We start from the raw sequence: 18,930 nt of genomic DNA, 5'->3' as shown, positions 1-18,930 counted from the left end.
AGGCCCAGGGATGAAATACCTTCCCACCTACTTGGCTTCTCACGGGCTCTTCCTCGCTGCGTGACCGACGGCTGCAAGCACCAGCGGCTTCCTTCCTCGCTTTGTGCCCGTGCTGGATGGTCGGAGAGGCGGGAAAGGGGGTCAGCAGCCTGGAGGACGTGGGCTGCAGGAGTCAGAGTCGGGGCAGGGGGAGGCAGAAGTCAGTAGGTCAGAGCCCCTCAGGTGGAGAGGAAACCAGAGGAGAAGCCTCTGGGGGTGGGGGGGTGGGGAGGCAGGCCTGTGGAACCGCGATAAAGACACGGGAAACCCCGAGAGGCCCGTGCACTTGTCCTTGTCCCCTTGGTGATGCTGTCATCCTGCCACTCGCTTTCCGAGTGGGAACGGGAGAGGGGTCTGACTTTACTCCCCAGACCCAACCAACAGGAGTCCACGTCCTCATGGTGAGTTGGCAGCATCCCACGGACTCCGAGATGCATCGGGCCTTTCCTCTTTGGGGCCCCGTCCAGAAGGCTGGCCCTCTTCCCACATCTGCCCTGTGGACAGGTGAAAGGGCTGCCCACCCCGCGGGGTCTCCCGGCCCCTCTGGTCTCTGCTGCTCACATCTCACATAGTTACAATGGGTTAAGCCAAGAGGCCACGGTGGTGATCGACAGGGAAGAGGTGATAATTGCCTCGGGGGTGGTTTCCTTGCCTATTCCCGGGCAGAGTTAGAATTCTCTTTCTCGGACATCCTGTCCAGTCTGGGGATGGTCTCCTTTGTACTTCGGTTACTGCCCAAAGAGAGCTTTGTTGACTGTTGTGGGGATCTGGAGTCAGGCCAGTCTAGGGGCTTGGAATGGGTGTTTTTGGACATGGATCTCAGGATGGTCTAGTGAGTGCCTTGCCAGTGCCTGAGAGTGGATGTTTTTGGAGACAGTGTTTTCCTTCATTATCACATGTGTTGAAAACGGAAGGTGAGGGCACTGGGGAATTTGCTAGGGTGCTGGAAATATTCTTTCTTGCTCTGTTTTTGCATTTCCTAGGTCGTCTGTCCAAACCCATCAGATGGTAGACATCATTTGTGCATTTCACTGTTCATGGATTTTATCCTGAAAAAATAATAGTAGAGGAACCTGGATGGCTCAGTCAGTTAAGCGTCTGCCTCTGGCTCAGGTCATGATCTCAGGGTCCTGGGATCGAGCCCCGTGTCAGGCTCCCTGCTCAGAGGGAAGCCTGCTTCTCCCCCTCCTCCCCACTCATGCTCTGTCTCATTATCTCTGTCCCTCTCAAATAAATAAAATCTTTAAAAAATAAAAAAATAATTGTAAGCGAATAATAAACTCTTAATGATTTACAGGCTGACGTGCTTAGGGATGAGGTGGACTGCTGCCTTCACCTTGATTTTAAAAAATGCATCAAAACTGAGGCACCTGGGTGGCTCAGTCAGTTAAGCCACTGCCTTTGGCTCAGGTCATGATCTCAGGGTCCTGGGATCAAGTCCTGCATCTGGCTCCTTGCTCAGCAGGGAGGCTGCTTCTCTGCTTCTCTGCCTCTGTCTACCACTCTGCCCACTTATGTGCTCTCTCTCTCTCTGACAAATAAATAAATAAAATCTTTTTTAAAAAAATGCATCAAAACTAAGAGGGGTTGTTGGATTGATTGATAGTAGATTGTTCACGATTGTAGAATGGGTGGGAGGGGTGCGTATGGCTGTTTTTTCTTCCAACCTCTCTGCTTGTTTGAACATCTCATAATAAAATGCCGAAACAGAAGAACTGACAGGAACTACTGCTTGTGCCCTCTAGAGCTTTCCATAAACGATTTCCCGAGACAGCTTGGTTTCCAGGCTGACACCCCACTCCTCCTGCAGGCACCCTCACTCGCTTCCCCTGGGAGCACTGATGAAGCGAACGGAGGGTTCGTGGCTTGGTGTGCCCTCTGCGAGGCTGGTGTGGTCGCTGTGGGTGCATTGCACAAAACGGGTGTTAGCTTGGACATCCTTGAGGGAGACGCAGTCCGTGACCTTGAATCAATAGAACTCTGAAACGTGGGGCTTCCTACCCTGTAGGCAGAAGCCTGGGGATTTGCAGCCGGAGACCAGCCTGACCCAGATTTCAAAGAGGGTGCCCGAGCTCCTGCTGACCAAGAACTCAAGCTCGTTGGCTGCTGGACCCTGGGTGTGCGTATATGTGTGTGTGTTCGAAAATCTTAATGTTAGGGGTTCCTGGGTGGCTCAGGGGGTTAAAGCCTCTGCCTTCGGCTCGGGTCATGATTCTGGGGTTCTGGGATCGATCCCCGCATCGGGCTCTCTGCTCTGCAGGGAGCCTGCTTCCTCCTCTCTCTGCCTGCCTCTCCGCCTACTTGTGATCTCTGTCTGTCAAATAAATAAATAAAATCTTAAAAAAAATCTTAATGTTAGACAATACATTGAAACACATTCAGATGCTTTTTTGACACTAGACTTTTGTTAGCTATAAAGTCACGCCTGCTTTTCCAAGAACTTTTTTTTTTTTAATAGAGAACATGCAAAGAAGTAAAACCAACCATAATTTTAGAACCTCAAGAAACCATTCTTTCTATTTTGGTATATTTATTCCCCCCATTTTTTTTTTTTTTTTTAATCTCACGCAGTGTTTCTGTCACTGTGATGTTTCTCCCTCTACTCCAGTCACGTAGCCAGTGGACTGTGGCGTTCAAGTCCAAGAGCCAGACCTCCGCTTTGCCGTCTGGGGCGGAGGCAAGCCGTTCTGGAAGCTGGTCATTTGCAGAGCGCCCTTGATGGCCGCTCCTGGGAACATGCAGGGCAGTGGAATGAACCTCTTTTTCCGAATTGAGAGCTGATGTGCAGAGAAGGTACCAGGCTAACTCCTGCCACGTGGGAAAGGAGCTGGGTGGGAAGCTGAAGGTTAGAGCCTGTCTCCTCATGTTGTCTTCAGAGCTGGAGGGCAGCGCAGTAGGGGGCCCTAGGGTCTTGAAGGGACAACAGGTGGGTGTAGGGCACCTGGCCAGGGAGCCTGTGAGCAAAGGCTAAGCTCAGGGGCCCAAGGGGGGCTTGTTTGGAGGTGAGGGGCAGGAAAGAGCATTGGCTTTGCGTTCTGACAGACCTGGGGCTGGGGGCCTGATACTTTTGTATCAGGATAGTCACCTTCATTGGTTCCCAAGGAGAACTGAAGGAAACGATGTTGTTGAAATCTCCTGACCTTTGTGCTTGGCTATTAGGATCGTGGTGTGGTGGGTTGGACATCATCTGATGAACCGTGGGAGTTTTTGAAAGGCTTTGGGCTGGGAAGTAGGGTGACAGAGCAGAGACTTTCTGACTATTACGCTGGCGTAGAGGACAGCAGGGGGGTGAGGGAGCGGGGCTGGGGCCTGAAGCTCTTTCCTGCAGTTGAAAAGCTGATGGAGAGAGAGAGATCGATTTCAAAGGAGTAATCCACGGGGTTCGGTGATAGGCTGGTTATGGGGAGGGGGGAGAGACATCTCACTTTGTTCATTGGCTTTTTTAATGACTCGGTTTATACCCCCCCCCCCCCCCCGACTCAACGGCATGTTCTTGCCTTTCAGGAGCCTGCGTGAAGTGCAGCAAAGGCGTGTTCGGGGCCGGCCAGGCCTGCCAGGCCATGGGGAACCTCTACCACGACGCGTGTTTCACCTGCGCAGCCTGCAGTAAGTGTGGGGGCGGTTTGGTGGGGGGACAGGGAGCGTGGGGCCCGGGAAAGGGGGGACAGGGACGAGCATCCTTCCTGGAGACGCTTGACCCGGGCCTTCCACAGTCCCACGCCGGGCAGGCTGGTGTCATTTACAGCCCCAGACCAGGGCCCATTTGAGGAAGGGGACAGGCCCTGAGTGCCAGGCCCCCGAGGGCCGACCTTGGTAATGAGTTGAGTGGGTTCAAAGCAAGCTGTAAGAACGTCAGGTTTGAAATGAAATCTTGCCATTTGCGACGACGTGGATGGAACTAGAGGGTATCATGCTTAGTGAAATAAGTCAGTCGGAGAAAGACAACTATCATATGATCTCCCTAATATGAGGAAGTGGAGATGCAACCTGCGGGGTTTGGGAGGTAGGAAAAGAATAAATGAAACAAGATGGAATCGGGAGGGAGACAAACCATAAGAGACTCTTAATCTCACAAAACTAACTGAGGGTTGCTGGGGGTCAGGGGGTCAGGGGAGGGTGGTGGGGTTATGGACATTGGGGAAGGTATGTGATATGGTGAGTGCTGTGAAGTGTGTAAACCCGGAGATTCACAGACCTGTACCCTGGGGCTAAAAATACATTATATGTTTATTTAAAAAAAAACAAAACTTAAAAAAAAAAAAAGAACGTCAGGTTTGTAATGATTATCAGAGGTCTCAAGTGGGGGAAGTGTTGGGATTCCCCGCCGTCTGCCCTGTTGTCAGTTACCTCTACCACCATGGGACCAGCCAACCCGCCCCATGGGAGATGGGTCCTGTTAGCACTCTGTGACCCTGCTCTGATCTAGAGGCCACTCCGTGCGTGTGAGGTACGAGTGTGTGCGTGAAAGCCCGTGTGTGTCCACTGCAGGGGTGTCCGGGCCTGTGAACACACACACCTGTGGGCATCTCTACCCCACATACACACAGTGACTAAAGCAGACAGTGTAGTCTGAGTCTTAACTGTATAAGAGTCGCGATCCTTCCTCTTCCTAGAAAATGATCTTTCCGTTTTGGCTCCTGTAACTGTTTCTCAATATTTGCTGTTTTCCAGGGGAAAAGAAAATATTAAGTAGAAGCTGGTTTTCATCTCAAACAATTGCCAGTTGAACTAAGAAAGTTTTTCAGGGCTAGCGGGCACTGCTGAGTCTGTCGGGACAGGATTAACATGCATTTCCATAATGGGTTGAATTTTTCTTCAAATGATGACCAACACAGACACTTAAGGAAAACACAGCTGGTTGGGGATTTTTCTGGGTCTAGCCCCTAAGGCCCTCGTGTTCTGGTTTCTGTCGTAATGCTTCCTATAATTTGTCACAAACTGAACTTTCTCTTCTGCCTCTGTATCTCCGATCACACTGTCCCACAGGATCTGCTCTCCCCACTTGCTTCATACGTTTAAGTTCTGTCCAGCCATTAGGGCCCAGCTCAAAGGCTGCCTCTTCCAAGAAGCCTTCCCTGTTCTCCTAGTGGAAGAAATGGCTTTGTCTTGAGCTTGGCATGCCCCAGTGCTGTCACGTAGTGTGAACCACACTCTCTGAGACTTCGTGTCAGCAGGCTGGGCCCTAGAACAGAGCTGCTGTAGGAATAAGGACAGACATTTCATCCCAGGGGCAATGCTGCACACTCCTGTTCCCCAAAGGGCCTGCACCGCTCCTGTCGTGGGTAAGCACATACCTTCCTCTGCACTTGTGGGGAGCACTTGGAGACGCCGGTAGGTGTCTGAGCAGCTTCTGTTGGGTGCTAGAAGTAATTTACTTTTGTTCCATTGGCTTCTTACTGCCCTGTGATTCCTTTCAGCAGAAGGAGGCCCCTGGGCCCTCCACATCCTGGCCCGGCAGGTCCTCAAGTGTGTCTCTGTGAACACTGGCGCCGTGCAGACGGCACGGCTGGGGCTGGGCCTGTTCCCTCCTTTGTTGGCAGAAGGAAAAAAAAAAAGTGGGGGTCCAGAGAGGAGAAGAGAATTTCTTAAGATCGAAGACCTCACGATGGCGCTGGCACCCGAATCCAAGGCTCCTGGATCTAATTAGCTTCGCACAGCCCCGTTTTTCTGGTCCGTGAGTGTGTCTGTTAGTGAGCATATAGGTGTGTGTGATTTCTCCTTTCCTGTTTCGTTAGGGAAATGATCTAGCTTACCCCGCTGTCTGCCGTGGAAATAGAATTCTGTACCTATGTACCCACTCCCCGGCTGTTACTGATGCTTTATGAAAACAGAGTGTCGGGGTCCTGCCGAGGATACCCCAGAGGGGCACCCAGCTAGCTCCCCTGGGTCCTTGTCCCACACATTGAGGAGGAGGACACTGAAACAAAAGGGTCCAGAAGACTCCGGTGGGGGTGGGAGTCACGGGATGCCAGCCGCCAGCGCCGCGAGGTGCAGGGCTGTGCTGGGGGGAGGCTGATGAGAGACTGTCTGGCCTGGGACAGTTCCCGAGGAGCCGCGGGCACCCATGGACGATGCTGATCTGGAGCCTGCCTGCAGCCTCCCACCCGCTATGTCCCAGGAGGTCGGCGAGGGGTTCTGCTCCTCAGACAAACCCACGCCTCAGTGGATGGTGCGAGTTCTCCGGGGCACTGCGGAGGGCTCCCCAACACAGACACCTGTGTTTCCCTGCTGCCTCACTCCCACCCGGACAAGAAGCCACAGGACAGAGCACAGGGAGAAGAGTAGGGGGAGAGACCCAGCACAGGTGTGTTTTGCTTTTTTTTTTTTTTTTAAGATTTTATTTATTTATTTGAGAGAGAGACAGTGAGAGAGAGCGTGAGAGAGCAGAAGGTCGGGCCAGGAGCCCCGATGCAGGATTCAATCCTGGTACTCCCGGGATCATGACCTGAGCCAAAGGCCATTGCTTAACCTAAACTGAGTCACCCAGGTGCCCTGGCACAGGTGTTTTTACCTGGACGTTTTCCCTGCCAGGGTTTGTCCCAGCGGATATGCAGTTCTCCAAGCTGGGATCACAGTGCTGTTCCGTCCTTTCTGACGTAAACCTGCCGTGAACTCACCCACACCTCCACGGCCTCCAGAAGGACGATCTGAGCCGTTACAGAGGCATCGGCGGCCTCGTGCCACGGGTTTGGGGCATGTGGCTCACGTGGGGTTTCCAGTGGTTACATGCAGCCCGCTTCCCTGCCCGGATGTCTTCGTGCCTCTGGACCCTCTCTTCCCTCTGCTGAATTGTCTCTGTGGTGTTCTTCCCGGGAGGAATGTGGGCGCGGCGTGGGGGGTATTCATGTAGTTTGTTAAAGTCCCGCCTTTCTCCACGGTTCTGCGGACGGCCAGTGTGTGTGGTTGCCATGGGGATGTGTGTGTGGGGTATGTCTCCCTTATCTCCCCTGACCCCCGCTGCTCCTGCCCACCCCAAGTGGCAGTGCTGTCAACTGGGGCCCTCGGGAAGCCATTGGCACAGTGTGGAGCAGAAGGAGGGTCAGCACAGAGAGCAGGTTCGACCTTGGCCGTGGCCACGCTCCGTGGCAGACGCCGCGTGTCCACTGGCCTGAGGAGATGCTGGCGCCCAGTTGTGGCTGAGAGAGGGGTAGTGAGGAGGAAGAAGGTGTGGGTCAAGGGGGGCCCACCTCAGCACCTTCTAGAACAGACCATGAAGGGGAGGGAAGGCAAGGCTCCGTGTCCTTGCTTTCAGCAGTTTTGGGTCCAAAATGTCAGATTTTTTTTTTTTTTAAGATTTTATTTATTTGACACTCAGAGATCACAAGTAGACAGAGAGGCAGGCAGAGAGAGAGGAGGAAGCAGGCTCCCTGCTGAGCAGAGAGCACGATTCGGGGCTTGATCCCAGGACCCCAGGATCATGACCTGAGCCGAAGACAGAGGCTTTAACCCATAGAGCCACTCAGGTGCCCCGCAAAATGTCAGATTTTGTTCATTTTGTGAAGACCGAATAACTTCCATCCTGAAGTCCAGGTGAAACCTGTTTGCCATGTCCACGTTCATGGTTGCTGTGATTTTATTTGTCTCTATGAGCTGGAAATGATGGAGCAGATAGGAGACTCCTTGTGCCCTCCTGCCCTGAAGCCCACAGAGCACAAGAACTGGGGCCTGGGCGTGGGATGGGGGGCAGGCAGGTCAGAGCAGATGGAAATTGTGCTAATACAGGTCTGAGCTCAGGGAGAGGCCACAGATGACCAGAGGGTTTCACTCGGGACGGTGCTGGGATGTACGAGTCATGGCCAGGATGGGTGGTTTTCAGTGTCGCTGGAGGTGTGCTGTGATGTGCCAGCTGAGCCTCCGGGAAAACGTACCGTGAGATGAGGAGTGTACGCGGTTGCCCATCCCACCTCCCCAAAACCACACACTGTGCCGTTAGAGATCATGAATGGATCTCGTCCTGAAATCTCACCCCTTTAGACCCAGTCAGGCCAAAGTCTGTCTGAGTTACCGAAAAGCCTGCATCTAGAGCTCTAAAAAAGTACCATTTCATTACTTCAAGGAAAGGAAACAATGAGAATTAAGCCCAACTTGGTGGAAGAGAGGTTCTTGAGTAAGTCGGTGGTTGGTGACTGACACCCCATCATATCCAGCAGGTTCTGAAGTCAGGGGATTTTTGTCAACTGGTTTTATTTTTAAGGTTTTATTTATTCATGTGAGAAAGAGAGTGACAAATAGCATGAGTGGAGGGGAGCAGCAGAGGGAGAGGGAGAAGCAGGCTCCCCAGTGAACAGAGAGCCTGATGCGGGACTCGATCCCAGGACCCTGAGATCATGATCTGAGCCGAAGGCAGACGCTTCACCGACTGAGCCACCAGGCACCTTTCTGTTTTGTTTTCCTTACAAAGTCTAAATACTGCCCCCGAGATCATGTTTACCTTTTTTTTTTTTTTGGAGGGGGGGACTTTGTATATTACTTTGTCTGCCAGCATTTGAAAATACTCACAGAGTCTGAAATAGTGGCTCTGGCACTAGGGAAGTCTTCCTTTAGCTCTTGGCCCTCCTGCTTCCTTAAACCAGTCATCACAACATTTATCAGTGATTCATAGATGTGCTTCCTAGCTTCCTGTCGGCAGACCCCACGCTGAGCCCTGCACCCCTGGGCGCTGGCGAACCGGTCCTGGGACGTCCAGGGACTCAAGCATTCTTAGCAGCCTCCGTTTGCTGAGTTGCAGACAGAGGCCTGGGAGTGTATTTTGCTTCTGCCCCTGTGTTAGATGATCTCCACTTGGAGGGAACGTGTGCCAGAGGAAGCAAGCTGGCTCTGTCCCCCGGCATCTAGTCCCAGGGCTGTGTGATGGCCAAGGCTGGGTTTCCCAGACTTTCTGGTTGCGAGTGCAGGAGAGATGCCGGGGGTTTGGGTTAGGGGAGAGGGGACCCCATCCGCAGCCGGGTGAACCCACGGCACAGATGGGGATTAAAGGCTCCGATGCCTGCATTTCTGAGCCATTGAGTCATGCCCATGTTTCTTGTCACATTCAGCAGTTATGGGTAAGCCGAGTGAGTCAGCTGGATCTAAGGGAAAAGCCAGGGATCAAGAATGTGAGAAAGGAAGAGTGGGCACGTCCTAAAGGAAGCCCGTGGGCGGGGAAGAAATCAGGAAGCAACAGAAAGAGACAAGCCGAGCCGGGACAAAGGGCCGTGGGGGTCAGGAGAGGGCAGAGGGGCAACCTTGACTCGGCGTGGGGTCAGAGGGTCTATTGCGTTTGTTGCTAGCGAACCCAGTTCTGCTGGGGACACCTGTACTGGGGCCCAAGCGGGTTTCCCAGCTTCAGGGTGTTGGTCCGGTCAGAGGCTGTGACCGTTGGGGGACCATGGGAAGGCATCAGATCCTTCGTGCCTTTGACAATGGCGAGGTCTGGGATATTGGAGCGCTGTACGGTCGAGGGAGACTCCAGGGTGAATTACCCTAGCATTTTAGGTGCCCGATAGTGCACATGCGTGGTTTGGGGTAGAAATCTGCATTGTCTTCCTTTGGGACTCCTAGACCCAGAGTGTTACCTGGTGGTACCCCGTGTGTCCCCTGTCTCCTCAACTCATGAGGACGGAGGGCACTTTGGATGCGGGGGTCACTACACTGTCATCGGCATGGAGACACCATACCAGGTGCCAGGTACTCCACGCTGGAATCCTGGGTTTAGGGAGTAAGTTCTGAACATTCTGGAATCACTGATGCTCCTTGGGCCTCTCTGGCTCTCTTGCTAAGAGTATCACTTCGTTTCTCTCTTAAGTGTTCTGTCTCTCAAACATTCTCTTCAATTTCTGTCCTCACCTCTGGTCCTGGGGTGGTTGGTAGATTTAGTGTGTTGGCTTGACTGGGCTAGACGTGCTCGTGCTTTAGGTCACACATTGTTCTGAGTGTGTCTGGCAGGAAGTTTCCAGACGAGAGTAACGACGGGTAGACTGAGTCAAGCAGGTTTTCCTCCCTAATGTGGGTGATCCTTGCCCAATCAGTCAAAGGCCCAAATAAAACCAAAAAGCTGACCCTCCCACCACGCACACGCACATTCACGCACTCGTGCACACACACTCGCACATGCGCACACACACACATACACGCATGAGTGTACAAAGGCACACACGCACCCTCCCCGTTCTGGTCCCCCACAGACCCCTGACTCCCACAGGCCTTTCCCCTTCCTTCTGCACGACTCTCCCTCCCTACTTCCTCTCTCCCTCAGGTCCTCTCACTGACGATTTCTTTTGCGCCCACAGTTTCCATCCCGTATCCCATGGGGCTTCTCTGCCCCTGACATGGGCTGGAATCCGAGCCCCTGCTGGTAGCCACTGCTCTGTCTTCTCGAGGCCCCTCATTTGCCTTAACCGACCACGCTTGTTTACACAAGAGGAAGTGGCGTTTCGGAGCCGTTGATGGCTGGTGCGTGGGGGACTGGGGTCCAGGTGGCCCCACTGTGTGTGTTTTTGCTCACACTGGTGGTTCTCACCCTTTGCTAGAGATCGGTCACAATTACAAGGAGCCCCCAACCACCCAGACCCCCAGGCTGCAGCTGCACGGACCCGATTTCTGAAATCCGTGGAGGAGAGGCCTGCGTGCACGTGCGTGATGAGCGCCCCCGGGGATCTGTCTCCCCGCCCCACCCCGCCCCGCCTCAGCCTTCCCTTGGCCTCCGGCTCCCCGTTTCCCGAACTCCAGACTCGAAGCAGTCTGTGGCCACACGTGGTTTTTGAGCACTTGAAACGTGGCTAGTGAGACCGAGGAATTGAATGTCGTATTTCATTTTAATTAAAGCTTAAATGTAGGGGCCCCTGGGTGGCTCTATCAGTGAAGCATCTGCCTTCGTCTCAGGGCATGATCTTCAGGCTCATGGGATTGAGCATGACATTGGACTCCCTGCTCAATGGGGTGTCTGCTCTCTCCCCCCACCCCCACTCACTCTCTCTCTCAAACAAATGCAATCTTTAAAAAAAAAAAAAAAAGAACTTTAAATGTAAATAACCACACGTGGCTAGAGGCCAGCACGTTGCACAGTACAGGGAAGGCATCTCGTTCCTGAACCAAAGTTCACTTATGAAGAAGGAATGGTCAGTGACATTTACTATTTTCATGCTTTAGACATCACAAAGGCAATAGGATCACGTTGTAAAAAAAAAATACACACGGGAGAAGCTTTCCCGTGACCCAGTACTGAAACAAGACCAAAGAGCGTGTGCCGTGCCTGTACGCGGTGCCTGGGATGTCCCTGTCGTGTGCTCACTCGGCTTCCCCGCCCGTTCCGTTGAGAAGCAGATCCTACGCTTTCTTCTTCGTGCCTCCACTGCCTTCAAAGCCAGATGCTGCCCAAGAGCCTGTTGACTTGGTGACTCAATGCCAGCACAACTTTCCTGCCCGTTGTTAAAAGGGGGAAGAGAACCCCTACCACATGGGCTCCCAGACTCTGCTCTGAGAACGCACGGAGGCCGGGTTTTCAAGGATCACCTTTGGGGAGCCCGCACCCCGGCTCTCTGGTCCCAGTCCTTAAACCAGTTCCAGCCCCTTGCCTATCTCCTGTCCTGCCACTCTCTCCTCCACCCACCCTCCTGCAGAGTCCCCTGGCCTTCCGGGACACCCCCCGCCCCTACCCGTGCCTGTCCCCCTCACCCTTCATGTCCACCGAGGCGAATACCACCTTCCGAGGTGCTGTCCTCCCTCGAGGTCTCTCTTGGGACTCCTCTGATCTCTGGTCTCATAGACACCTTGATTGCTCACCCATCTTGTGGTGTCCGAAGCTATGGTTAAGTTGAAGCTGCTTGCAGAGGTCTGTGTCTGCCCCTACATGGCCAGTGTTGCATTGATCTTGACTTACCCCTGCTGCCCTTCATACTTTGTGGGTACTGCTGGGCATTCCCCATATGTACCCTTTAGCCCTCACCCCCATTCTTCCCCTCTTCTGCAGCCCTAAGCAACCCCTGATCTGTTTTCTACTCCCATAGATTTGCTATTCTGGAGGTTTTGTAGAAATGGAACCCAATACTGTGTGGTCTGTGCTAACTGGCTCCTTTCAGTTAGTGTAAGGCGCCCCTGGTTCGCCCATGTTGGAGCACATATTAGAACGTGGGTCTTTTTATGGCTGAATAATATTCCATTGTCTGGATATACCCCATATCATCTATCCATCTGTCAGTTGATAGGCACTTTTTTCTAACTTTCTGGCTGTTACAAATAATGCTGCTGTGAACATTGTACCTTCACTCCTTGAGCAATGCAGGTTTGAACTACAAGGTCTACTTTTATGTGGATATTTGACAGTACCATAGTGGGAACGGGTCTTCCTTAGGATTTTATTTTTTTAATTTTTTAATTTTTAAAGATTTTATTTATCTATCAGATAGAGATCACAAGTAGACAGAGAGACAGGTAGAGAGAGAGGGGGAAGTAGGCTCCCTGTTGAGCAGAGAGCCTGATGCGGGGCTCCATCCCAGGACCCTAAGATCATGACCTGAGCCGAAGGCAGAGGCTTTAGCCCACTGAGCCACCCAGGCACCTCTTTCTTAGGATTTTCTTAACATTCTTTTCTGTCGCTTCCTTTGTTGTTTGAATACAGTAAATAACATGTGTAAAATACAAAATACTTGTTCATCGACTGTTTAGTTATTGGTAAGGCTTTCAGAAGGCCAACAGTAGGCTGTCAGTAGTTAATTTTGGGGGGAGTCCAAAGTTATATGTGGATTTACAGCTGCATGGGGGGGTGGTCAGTGCCCCTAACCCTCATGTCATTCAGGGGTCACCTGGATATGTTTTTGTGTGGACACACGTTTTCATTTCTTTGTGTATGTATCTGGGCCACACGGTAGCTCTGTGTTTGAGTTTTTGAGAAACTGTTTTGCAAAGTGGCCACAGCATTTTACATTCCTACCAGCTGTGTGTGAGGCTGTCAGGATCCCACATCCTTGCCAACACTCGTGTTATCTGACCTTTTGATTCTGACCATCCTAGTGGGTGTGAAGTTGAATCTCAATGTGGTTTTGGTTTGCATTTTCCTGATGACTAATGATGTTGACCCTCCTTTCGTGGGCTTCTTTGCACGTCTTATTTGGAGAAATGTGTATTCAGATCCTTTGCCCATTTTTTATTGGGTTTTTGAACTCTTCTTATTATTGAGTTTTAATACATTTTTTATATTTTTTACATATGAGTCTCCAGTATATGATTTGCAAATATTTTCTCTCATTTCACTTTCCTGATGTTACTATTATTAAATTTTGATGCAGTCTGATTTATCTATTTTTTTTCTTTTATTTCTTGTGTTTTGGGTACTTTGTATAAGAAAACATTGCCAGGGGCACCTGGGTGGCTCAGTTGATTAAGCGACTGCTTTTGACACGGGTCATGACCCCAGGGTCCTGGGATTGAGCCCCAAATCACATCGGGCTCCCTGCTCAGCGGGGAGCCTACTTCTCCCTCTGCCTCTGCCTGTGCTTCCCCTGCTGTGCTCTCTTGCTCCATCAAATAAATAAACAAAATCTTAAAAAAAAGGGAGAGAGAAAAGAAAACATTGCCAACCCAAGGTCACGAAGTCTAAGGCCTGTATTTTCTTCTGAATGTTATTGTCTTAGCTCTTAAGTTGAGGTCTTTGATCCATTTTGAGTGGATTTTTTTAAAAGATTTTATTTATTTATTTGACAGACAGAGATCACAAGTAGGCAGAGAGGCCGGCAGAGAGAGAAGGGGAACCAGGCTCCCTGTTGAGCAGAGAGCCCGATGTGGGGCTCGATCCCAGGACCCTGAGATCATGACCTGAGCCGAAGGCAGAAGCTTTAACCCACTGAGCCTCCCAGGCGCCCCAAGTGGGTTTTTAGACAGTTTGGCGTAGAGGTCCAATTTCTTTCGCACATGGATTTGAAGTTTTCCCAGCAGCATTTGTCGAAAAGACTAGTCTTTCTCCACTGGACTGTCTGGGCAAATGTGTTGAAAATTAATTAACCCTAAATGTTAGGGTTTGTTTCTGGTCTCTCAGTTTGTTTCCATTGCTCTAGTTAATTATCTTTTTTTTTTTTTTTTAAGATTTTATTTATTTATTTGACAGAGAGAGAAAGATCACAAGTAGGCAGAGAGGCAGGCAGAGAAAGAGAGAGGGGAAGCAGGCTCCCCGTTGAGCAGAGAGCCTGTTGTGGGACTCGATCCTAGGACCCTGGGATCATGACCTGAGCCAAAGGCAGAGGCTTAACCCACTGAGCCACCCAGACACCCTCTAGTCAATTTTCTTTTAAAGAGATTTAACTAATAAGACAAAAAATCTCATTTACCCAGGTAATTGCAATTTCTGTTGTCTTCATTTCTTGGTTTAGATCCAGATTTTCATCTGGTACCATTTTCCTTCTGCTTAAAGGCCTTCCTCAACCTTTTTTTATAATGCAGATCTGCTGGTGATGAATCCTTTCAGCTTTTATATGTCTGAATTCATCTTACCCTTGGTTTCAGCTCAGGTCAGGATCCCGTGGGTCATGGGATTGAGCCCCACATTGGGCTCCCTGCTCAGTGCAGAATCTGCTTGAGAGTTTCTCTCCCTTCCCTCCCTCGACCCTTCCACCTCCCCTGCATGCTGTCTCTCTCAAATAAATAAATAAGTCTTTTAGATTTTTATTTATTTATTTATTTTAAAGATTTTTCTTTTTCCAAAAATATTTTTATTTGTCATAGAGCACGTGCGTGCGAGCGAGCATACTGCAGGGGGAGCGGCAGGCAGAGGGAGAAGCAGGTTCCCTGCTGAGCAAGGAGCCAGATTTGGGACTCAGTCCCAGGACCCCAGGGATCATGACACGAGCCAAAGGCAGATGCTTAACCAACTGAGCCACCCACGTGTCCCTAAATAAATCTTTTTAAAAAAGAATAAAGGATATTTTTGTGGAGCTAGAGAATTCTAGACAGTTTTTTCAGTTTTTTCTTTCACTTCTTTAAAGATGTAGTTCCATTGTTTTCCATCAGAAATCTCGTGTCCTCTTTATCTCTGTTTCTCTGTAGGTAACGTGTCCTTTTCCTCGGGCTGCTGTTAAGTTTTCTATCGTTGATTTTGAGAAATTTGATTATGATATCACTTGGGACCCTTTTTATGTTTCCTGTGATTAGGGTGTGTGGAGCTTTCTGGATGTGTGAGTTTATAACCTTTGTCAAATCTGAAACATTTCTGGCCACTATTTCTTCACTTTTTTTTTTTTTTTTTTTTTTTTTGCTACACCCTTCCTTCCCCCCTCCCCCCATCCCTCCACCGCCCAGGGGCTTTGTTACCCCTTTTGTTGCTTCTTTGTTACATTTAACAAATCACCCCTTAAATTAAATCTTAGCTCACTGAAGCTGCCTCACAACTACCGTATGTTCTCTTTATGCTTAAAACTCTTTTCCTCTCTGTTTCATTTTGGCCATGGTGTGGCCAGTTTTTATTATGATGCCTTTAAATCTATTAGCCTTTTATCCTGCAGTGTGCAGTCTCCCATTCCCATCCAGCGTATTCTTCTTTTCTGATACTCTGGTCGTTGACACCAGCCCCTTGGGCGTTTTTAAAGATCTTCCTCTATTGTCTTAGATATATGGCATACAGTAGCAATAACTTGGATCTCTTTTCCTACTGATTCTAAGCTTTGTGTCACATCTGGCTTGATTTCCCTAGGTTGACTATTTTCTTCATTATGGGTCCTCTCTTCCTGCCTTTTTGCATGCCTGGTAATCTTCGATTAGCTGCCAGGCATTGTGATTTCATTTCGCTGAGTCCTGGATATCTTTGTATTCCTTTAAATCTTCTTGAGCTTTGTCCCAGGAGGCAGCTAAGTTAATTGGAGATGGTGATCTTTTCACAGCAGAGCTGCATCCCGGGCCAATTATCCTTCACTCAGGGTAGAACCTTCTTGAGTGGAACCCTGTGGATTATGAGTTTTCCCGCTCTGACTGGTGGGAATAGGCACTATTTTCAGCCCTTGTGGATGACTTTTCCCCCTGGGCTTCATTAGTCTCTTCACAGGCACGAGTTGATCCAAGCCCTGCAGGACACGCAGGGAGACTCTCAGCAGATCTCCAGGATTTTTATCTCTGTGCAGCGTTCTCTTCTTGGATCCAGGTGATAATGGCCTGGAGTAGTAGGAATGGAAAACCAAAAGAGAGTGGGTTTGTAAAACTGAACGTATGTACACAGACCTGGGGGCAGCCAGTGAGAAGAGAACTGGAGTTTGGAGTGGGGCTTCTCGTGGTGTCGTCCCCGACGGTGCTGGCCAGTAAGGAGAGAAGCCCAGAAACTGAGACCGTTAAGCAACATTCGTAGTTTGAGAGAGTAGACTGCTGCTTAGATTTTATGTTTTGTTTTTCAAAATATTGTATTTTCCAAGAAAACAAGTCTGGCTGATGGAGCTGAAAAACAAAAACAAAAACCCAGCCCTTTACCACAGATAAACTGAGAGGGAAGGAGTGACCTGGAGGGTTTGGGGAGAAGGAGGTAGGAGCGGATGAGATTTTTAGCTCAGGTAGGACACGGAGGTCATTGACAGGATCCTGGCAGCCGTGACTTAGGCTAACACTTAATAAGAGCCAACACCACATTGGACTCCCCACTGGAACCCCCCCAGTTTTGTCTTCTCCACGACATCCTCTACCAAGGAACCCACAGGGTCAGGTGACTGGCCAACCTCTCGTTTCTGTGAAGTGGCAAAGCCCAGGATGCAGCCCTCGTTGCTTTTCTACTTTCTATCTTCCACCTTGTTCCTCAGTCCGCTGAGGCTGCCCCAGCCTGGGGAAATCCAGGTGCACTGTTTCATTTGCACGGAGCCAATTTGGTTGGTTTTCCTGTCGGTTTGTATTAGTTCATTTTTTAAAAAATATATATATATTTTTTATTTGACAGAGAGAGAGATCACAAGTAGGCAGAGAGGCAGGCAGAGAGAGAGAGAGAGAGGAGGAAGCAGGTTCCCTGCTGAGCAGAGAGCCCGATGCGGGACTCGATCCCAGGACCCTGAGATCATGACCTGAGCCGAAGGCAGCGGCTTAACCCACTGAGCCACCCAGGCGCCCGTATTAGTTCATTTTAAGAGTTAACCTCTTCTGGAGGAAGCTGAAGAGGTAGATCAGGTAGAATTCTGTGCAATAAAGCAAACAGTGCCTAGCTGCTCTCTATCACAAGTGGCCGTGGGGTACTTTGAAATGTTCTTGTTCAAGTACTTGAACTGAATTCTAACCGTTTTTTAATTTTTTTTAAGATTTTATTTATTTATTTGACAGACCAAGGGAGAGTACAAGCAGGGGTGCAGCACAGGAAGAGGGAGAAGCAGGCTCTCCGTTGAGCAGGGAGCCCCATGCGGGGCTTGATCCCAGGACCCTGGGATCATGACCTGAGCCGAAGGCAGAGGCTTAACCCACTGAGTCCTCAGGCACCCCACATTTTAAAGATTTTTATTAACTTGGATTTACATACGAGTAGCCACATATGATTGGTAAGCAGTGGACAACGCTGGTAGAAGTTACCCTCTTGGGACAGTACAGTAACAACAAAATCTAAACAGTTGCTCATTTTTACTTCCTTTTTTCAGGAACTCCTCTTGTGGCCAGGGAAACCTTCCCTTTTTACTTTCCGGGGAGGCATTTTAGACACTGAAATTTGTGATGAAGTCTTCCAGCTCAGGGCCGATTACTTTTCCAGAAGGGACAAGTCGTTCCTATTTCTGGAGGGAGGGGAGAACGGCGAGAATGGCCCGTTTAGTTTTATTTGTCAGGTTACGTGGCCGACTTCTCTTAGTGACCTCTGTGACCGTGGCCACCCTTTCCTTCATGGGGGTAGACTGGCTTCATCCAGAGTGTTCTTTTCAACTGAAGGGGTCCCCAAAGGCAAATATAAAATATCCACCATCAATAGGAAGTGGCCTTTTGACGAGTCTGTGCATTTATTAGTCAATATTTCCTAAACTTGTTGCGATTGGAAAATAAAGAGCACCTTTGACTGCTCTAAAGCTCTGGGAAAACGGTTTTTTGGTATATTTTTGGGGTGCACATCACTACGTGTTTCCTGGTGTGAGGAATTCCCCTGCCAGAAGTGGGATGATTCTGAGGCTGAATTATGAAGACGGGGCACCGACCTGCCATCCCCCTCGCCATTCTGTTGGTTGCTTGTTGTTCAGGGATGGTCCAGATCTTCACACTTCTGTTTGACCAAGACAAATCTTGGCAAGTGGAAATGCTGGTTCAGAGACTGGCCTGAGGCATTGTCTATCTTAGTGTGGTCCCTGGACCAGACCCTTGAGCATCATGTGGGAGGGACAGGGTCTCAGGCCCTTCCCGACCTACAAGGGTCCCCGGGGATGGGGCTCAGCAGTCTGTGTTTTAACCAACCCAGCAGGTGCTTCATGGGGAAGGCCAGGAAATCCCCCTGCTCCCCCTACTCTGAGTCTGAGAGTTCTTGGGGGACAAAGAGGGTATCACGTGATAGGAAGAGTGCTGACTTCTAGCCAGAGAGCTGGGTTCAAATCCCAGTTCATAGCCACAGTGGGCAAGTGTGCCTGAGGGATTTAGCTTTTGCATAATGCGGTCCTTAAAGTGCCTCCCCTGCAAGGTGGCATTGTTGGAGGTTAAATGAGTGACATAATCTAAGCCAGTCGCCTCCACTCCTGGCGTTCTCTGTGGGTTTGGGCTGTTGTTTGGTGCCACCTAGTGGTGGTTGGCTACTAGTATGTGTGTCAGTGAAGACCTTTTGGGGTTCTGGATGGAGCAGAGGCATGGAACTTTCAGGATGGTTTCAGTGATTCCAGGAATTGCCAGGTTAGCATCTGTGTCATTGGCCAGACCTGGAATGATTCAGCCAGAAGAATACTTGCCCCCTAATTTCCTGCTTTTAAAGACCAGAAGCCTCTGGGTGCCTGGCTCGTTCAG

At 50.2% G+C, this 18,930-nt stretch overlaps 1 protein-coding gene across 1 annotated transcript in view; it reads left to right on the top strand.

Annotated features, from left to right (window-relative positions):
- Positions 1-18,930, top strand: part of LIMD1 (LIM domain containing 1) — a 64,346-nt gene that overhangs the window by 25,702 nt on the left and 19,714 nt on the right. The window contains exon 2 of the mRNA XM_082705710.1: positions 3,544-3,645. Coding sequence (XP_082561836.1) covers positions 3,544-3,645 — 102 coding nt within the window. The remainder of the gene's footprint in view (positions 1-3,543; positions 3,646-18,930) is intronic.

This window comes from Mustela nivalis (genome assembly GCF_964662115.1).
Source record: "Mustela nivalis genome assembly, chromosome: 1".
Lineage (NCBI taxonomy): Eukaryota > Metazoa > Chordata > Mammalia > Carnivora > Mustelidae > Mustela > Mustela nivalis.
This window is presented reverse-complemented; position numbering and strand designations above follow the sequence as displayed.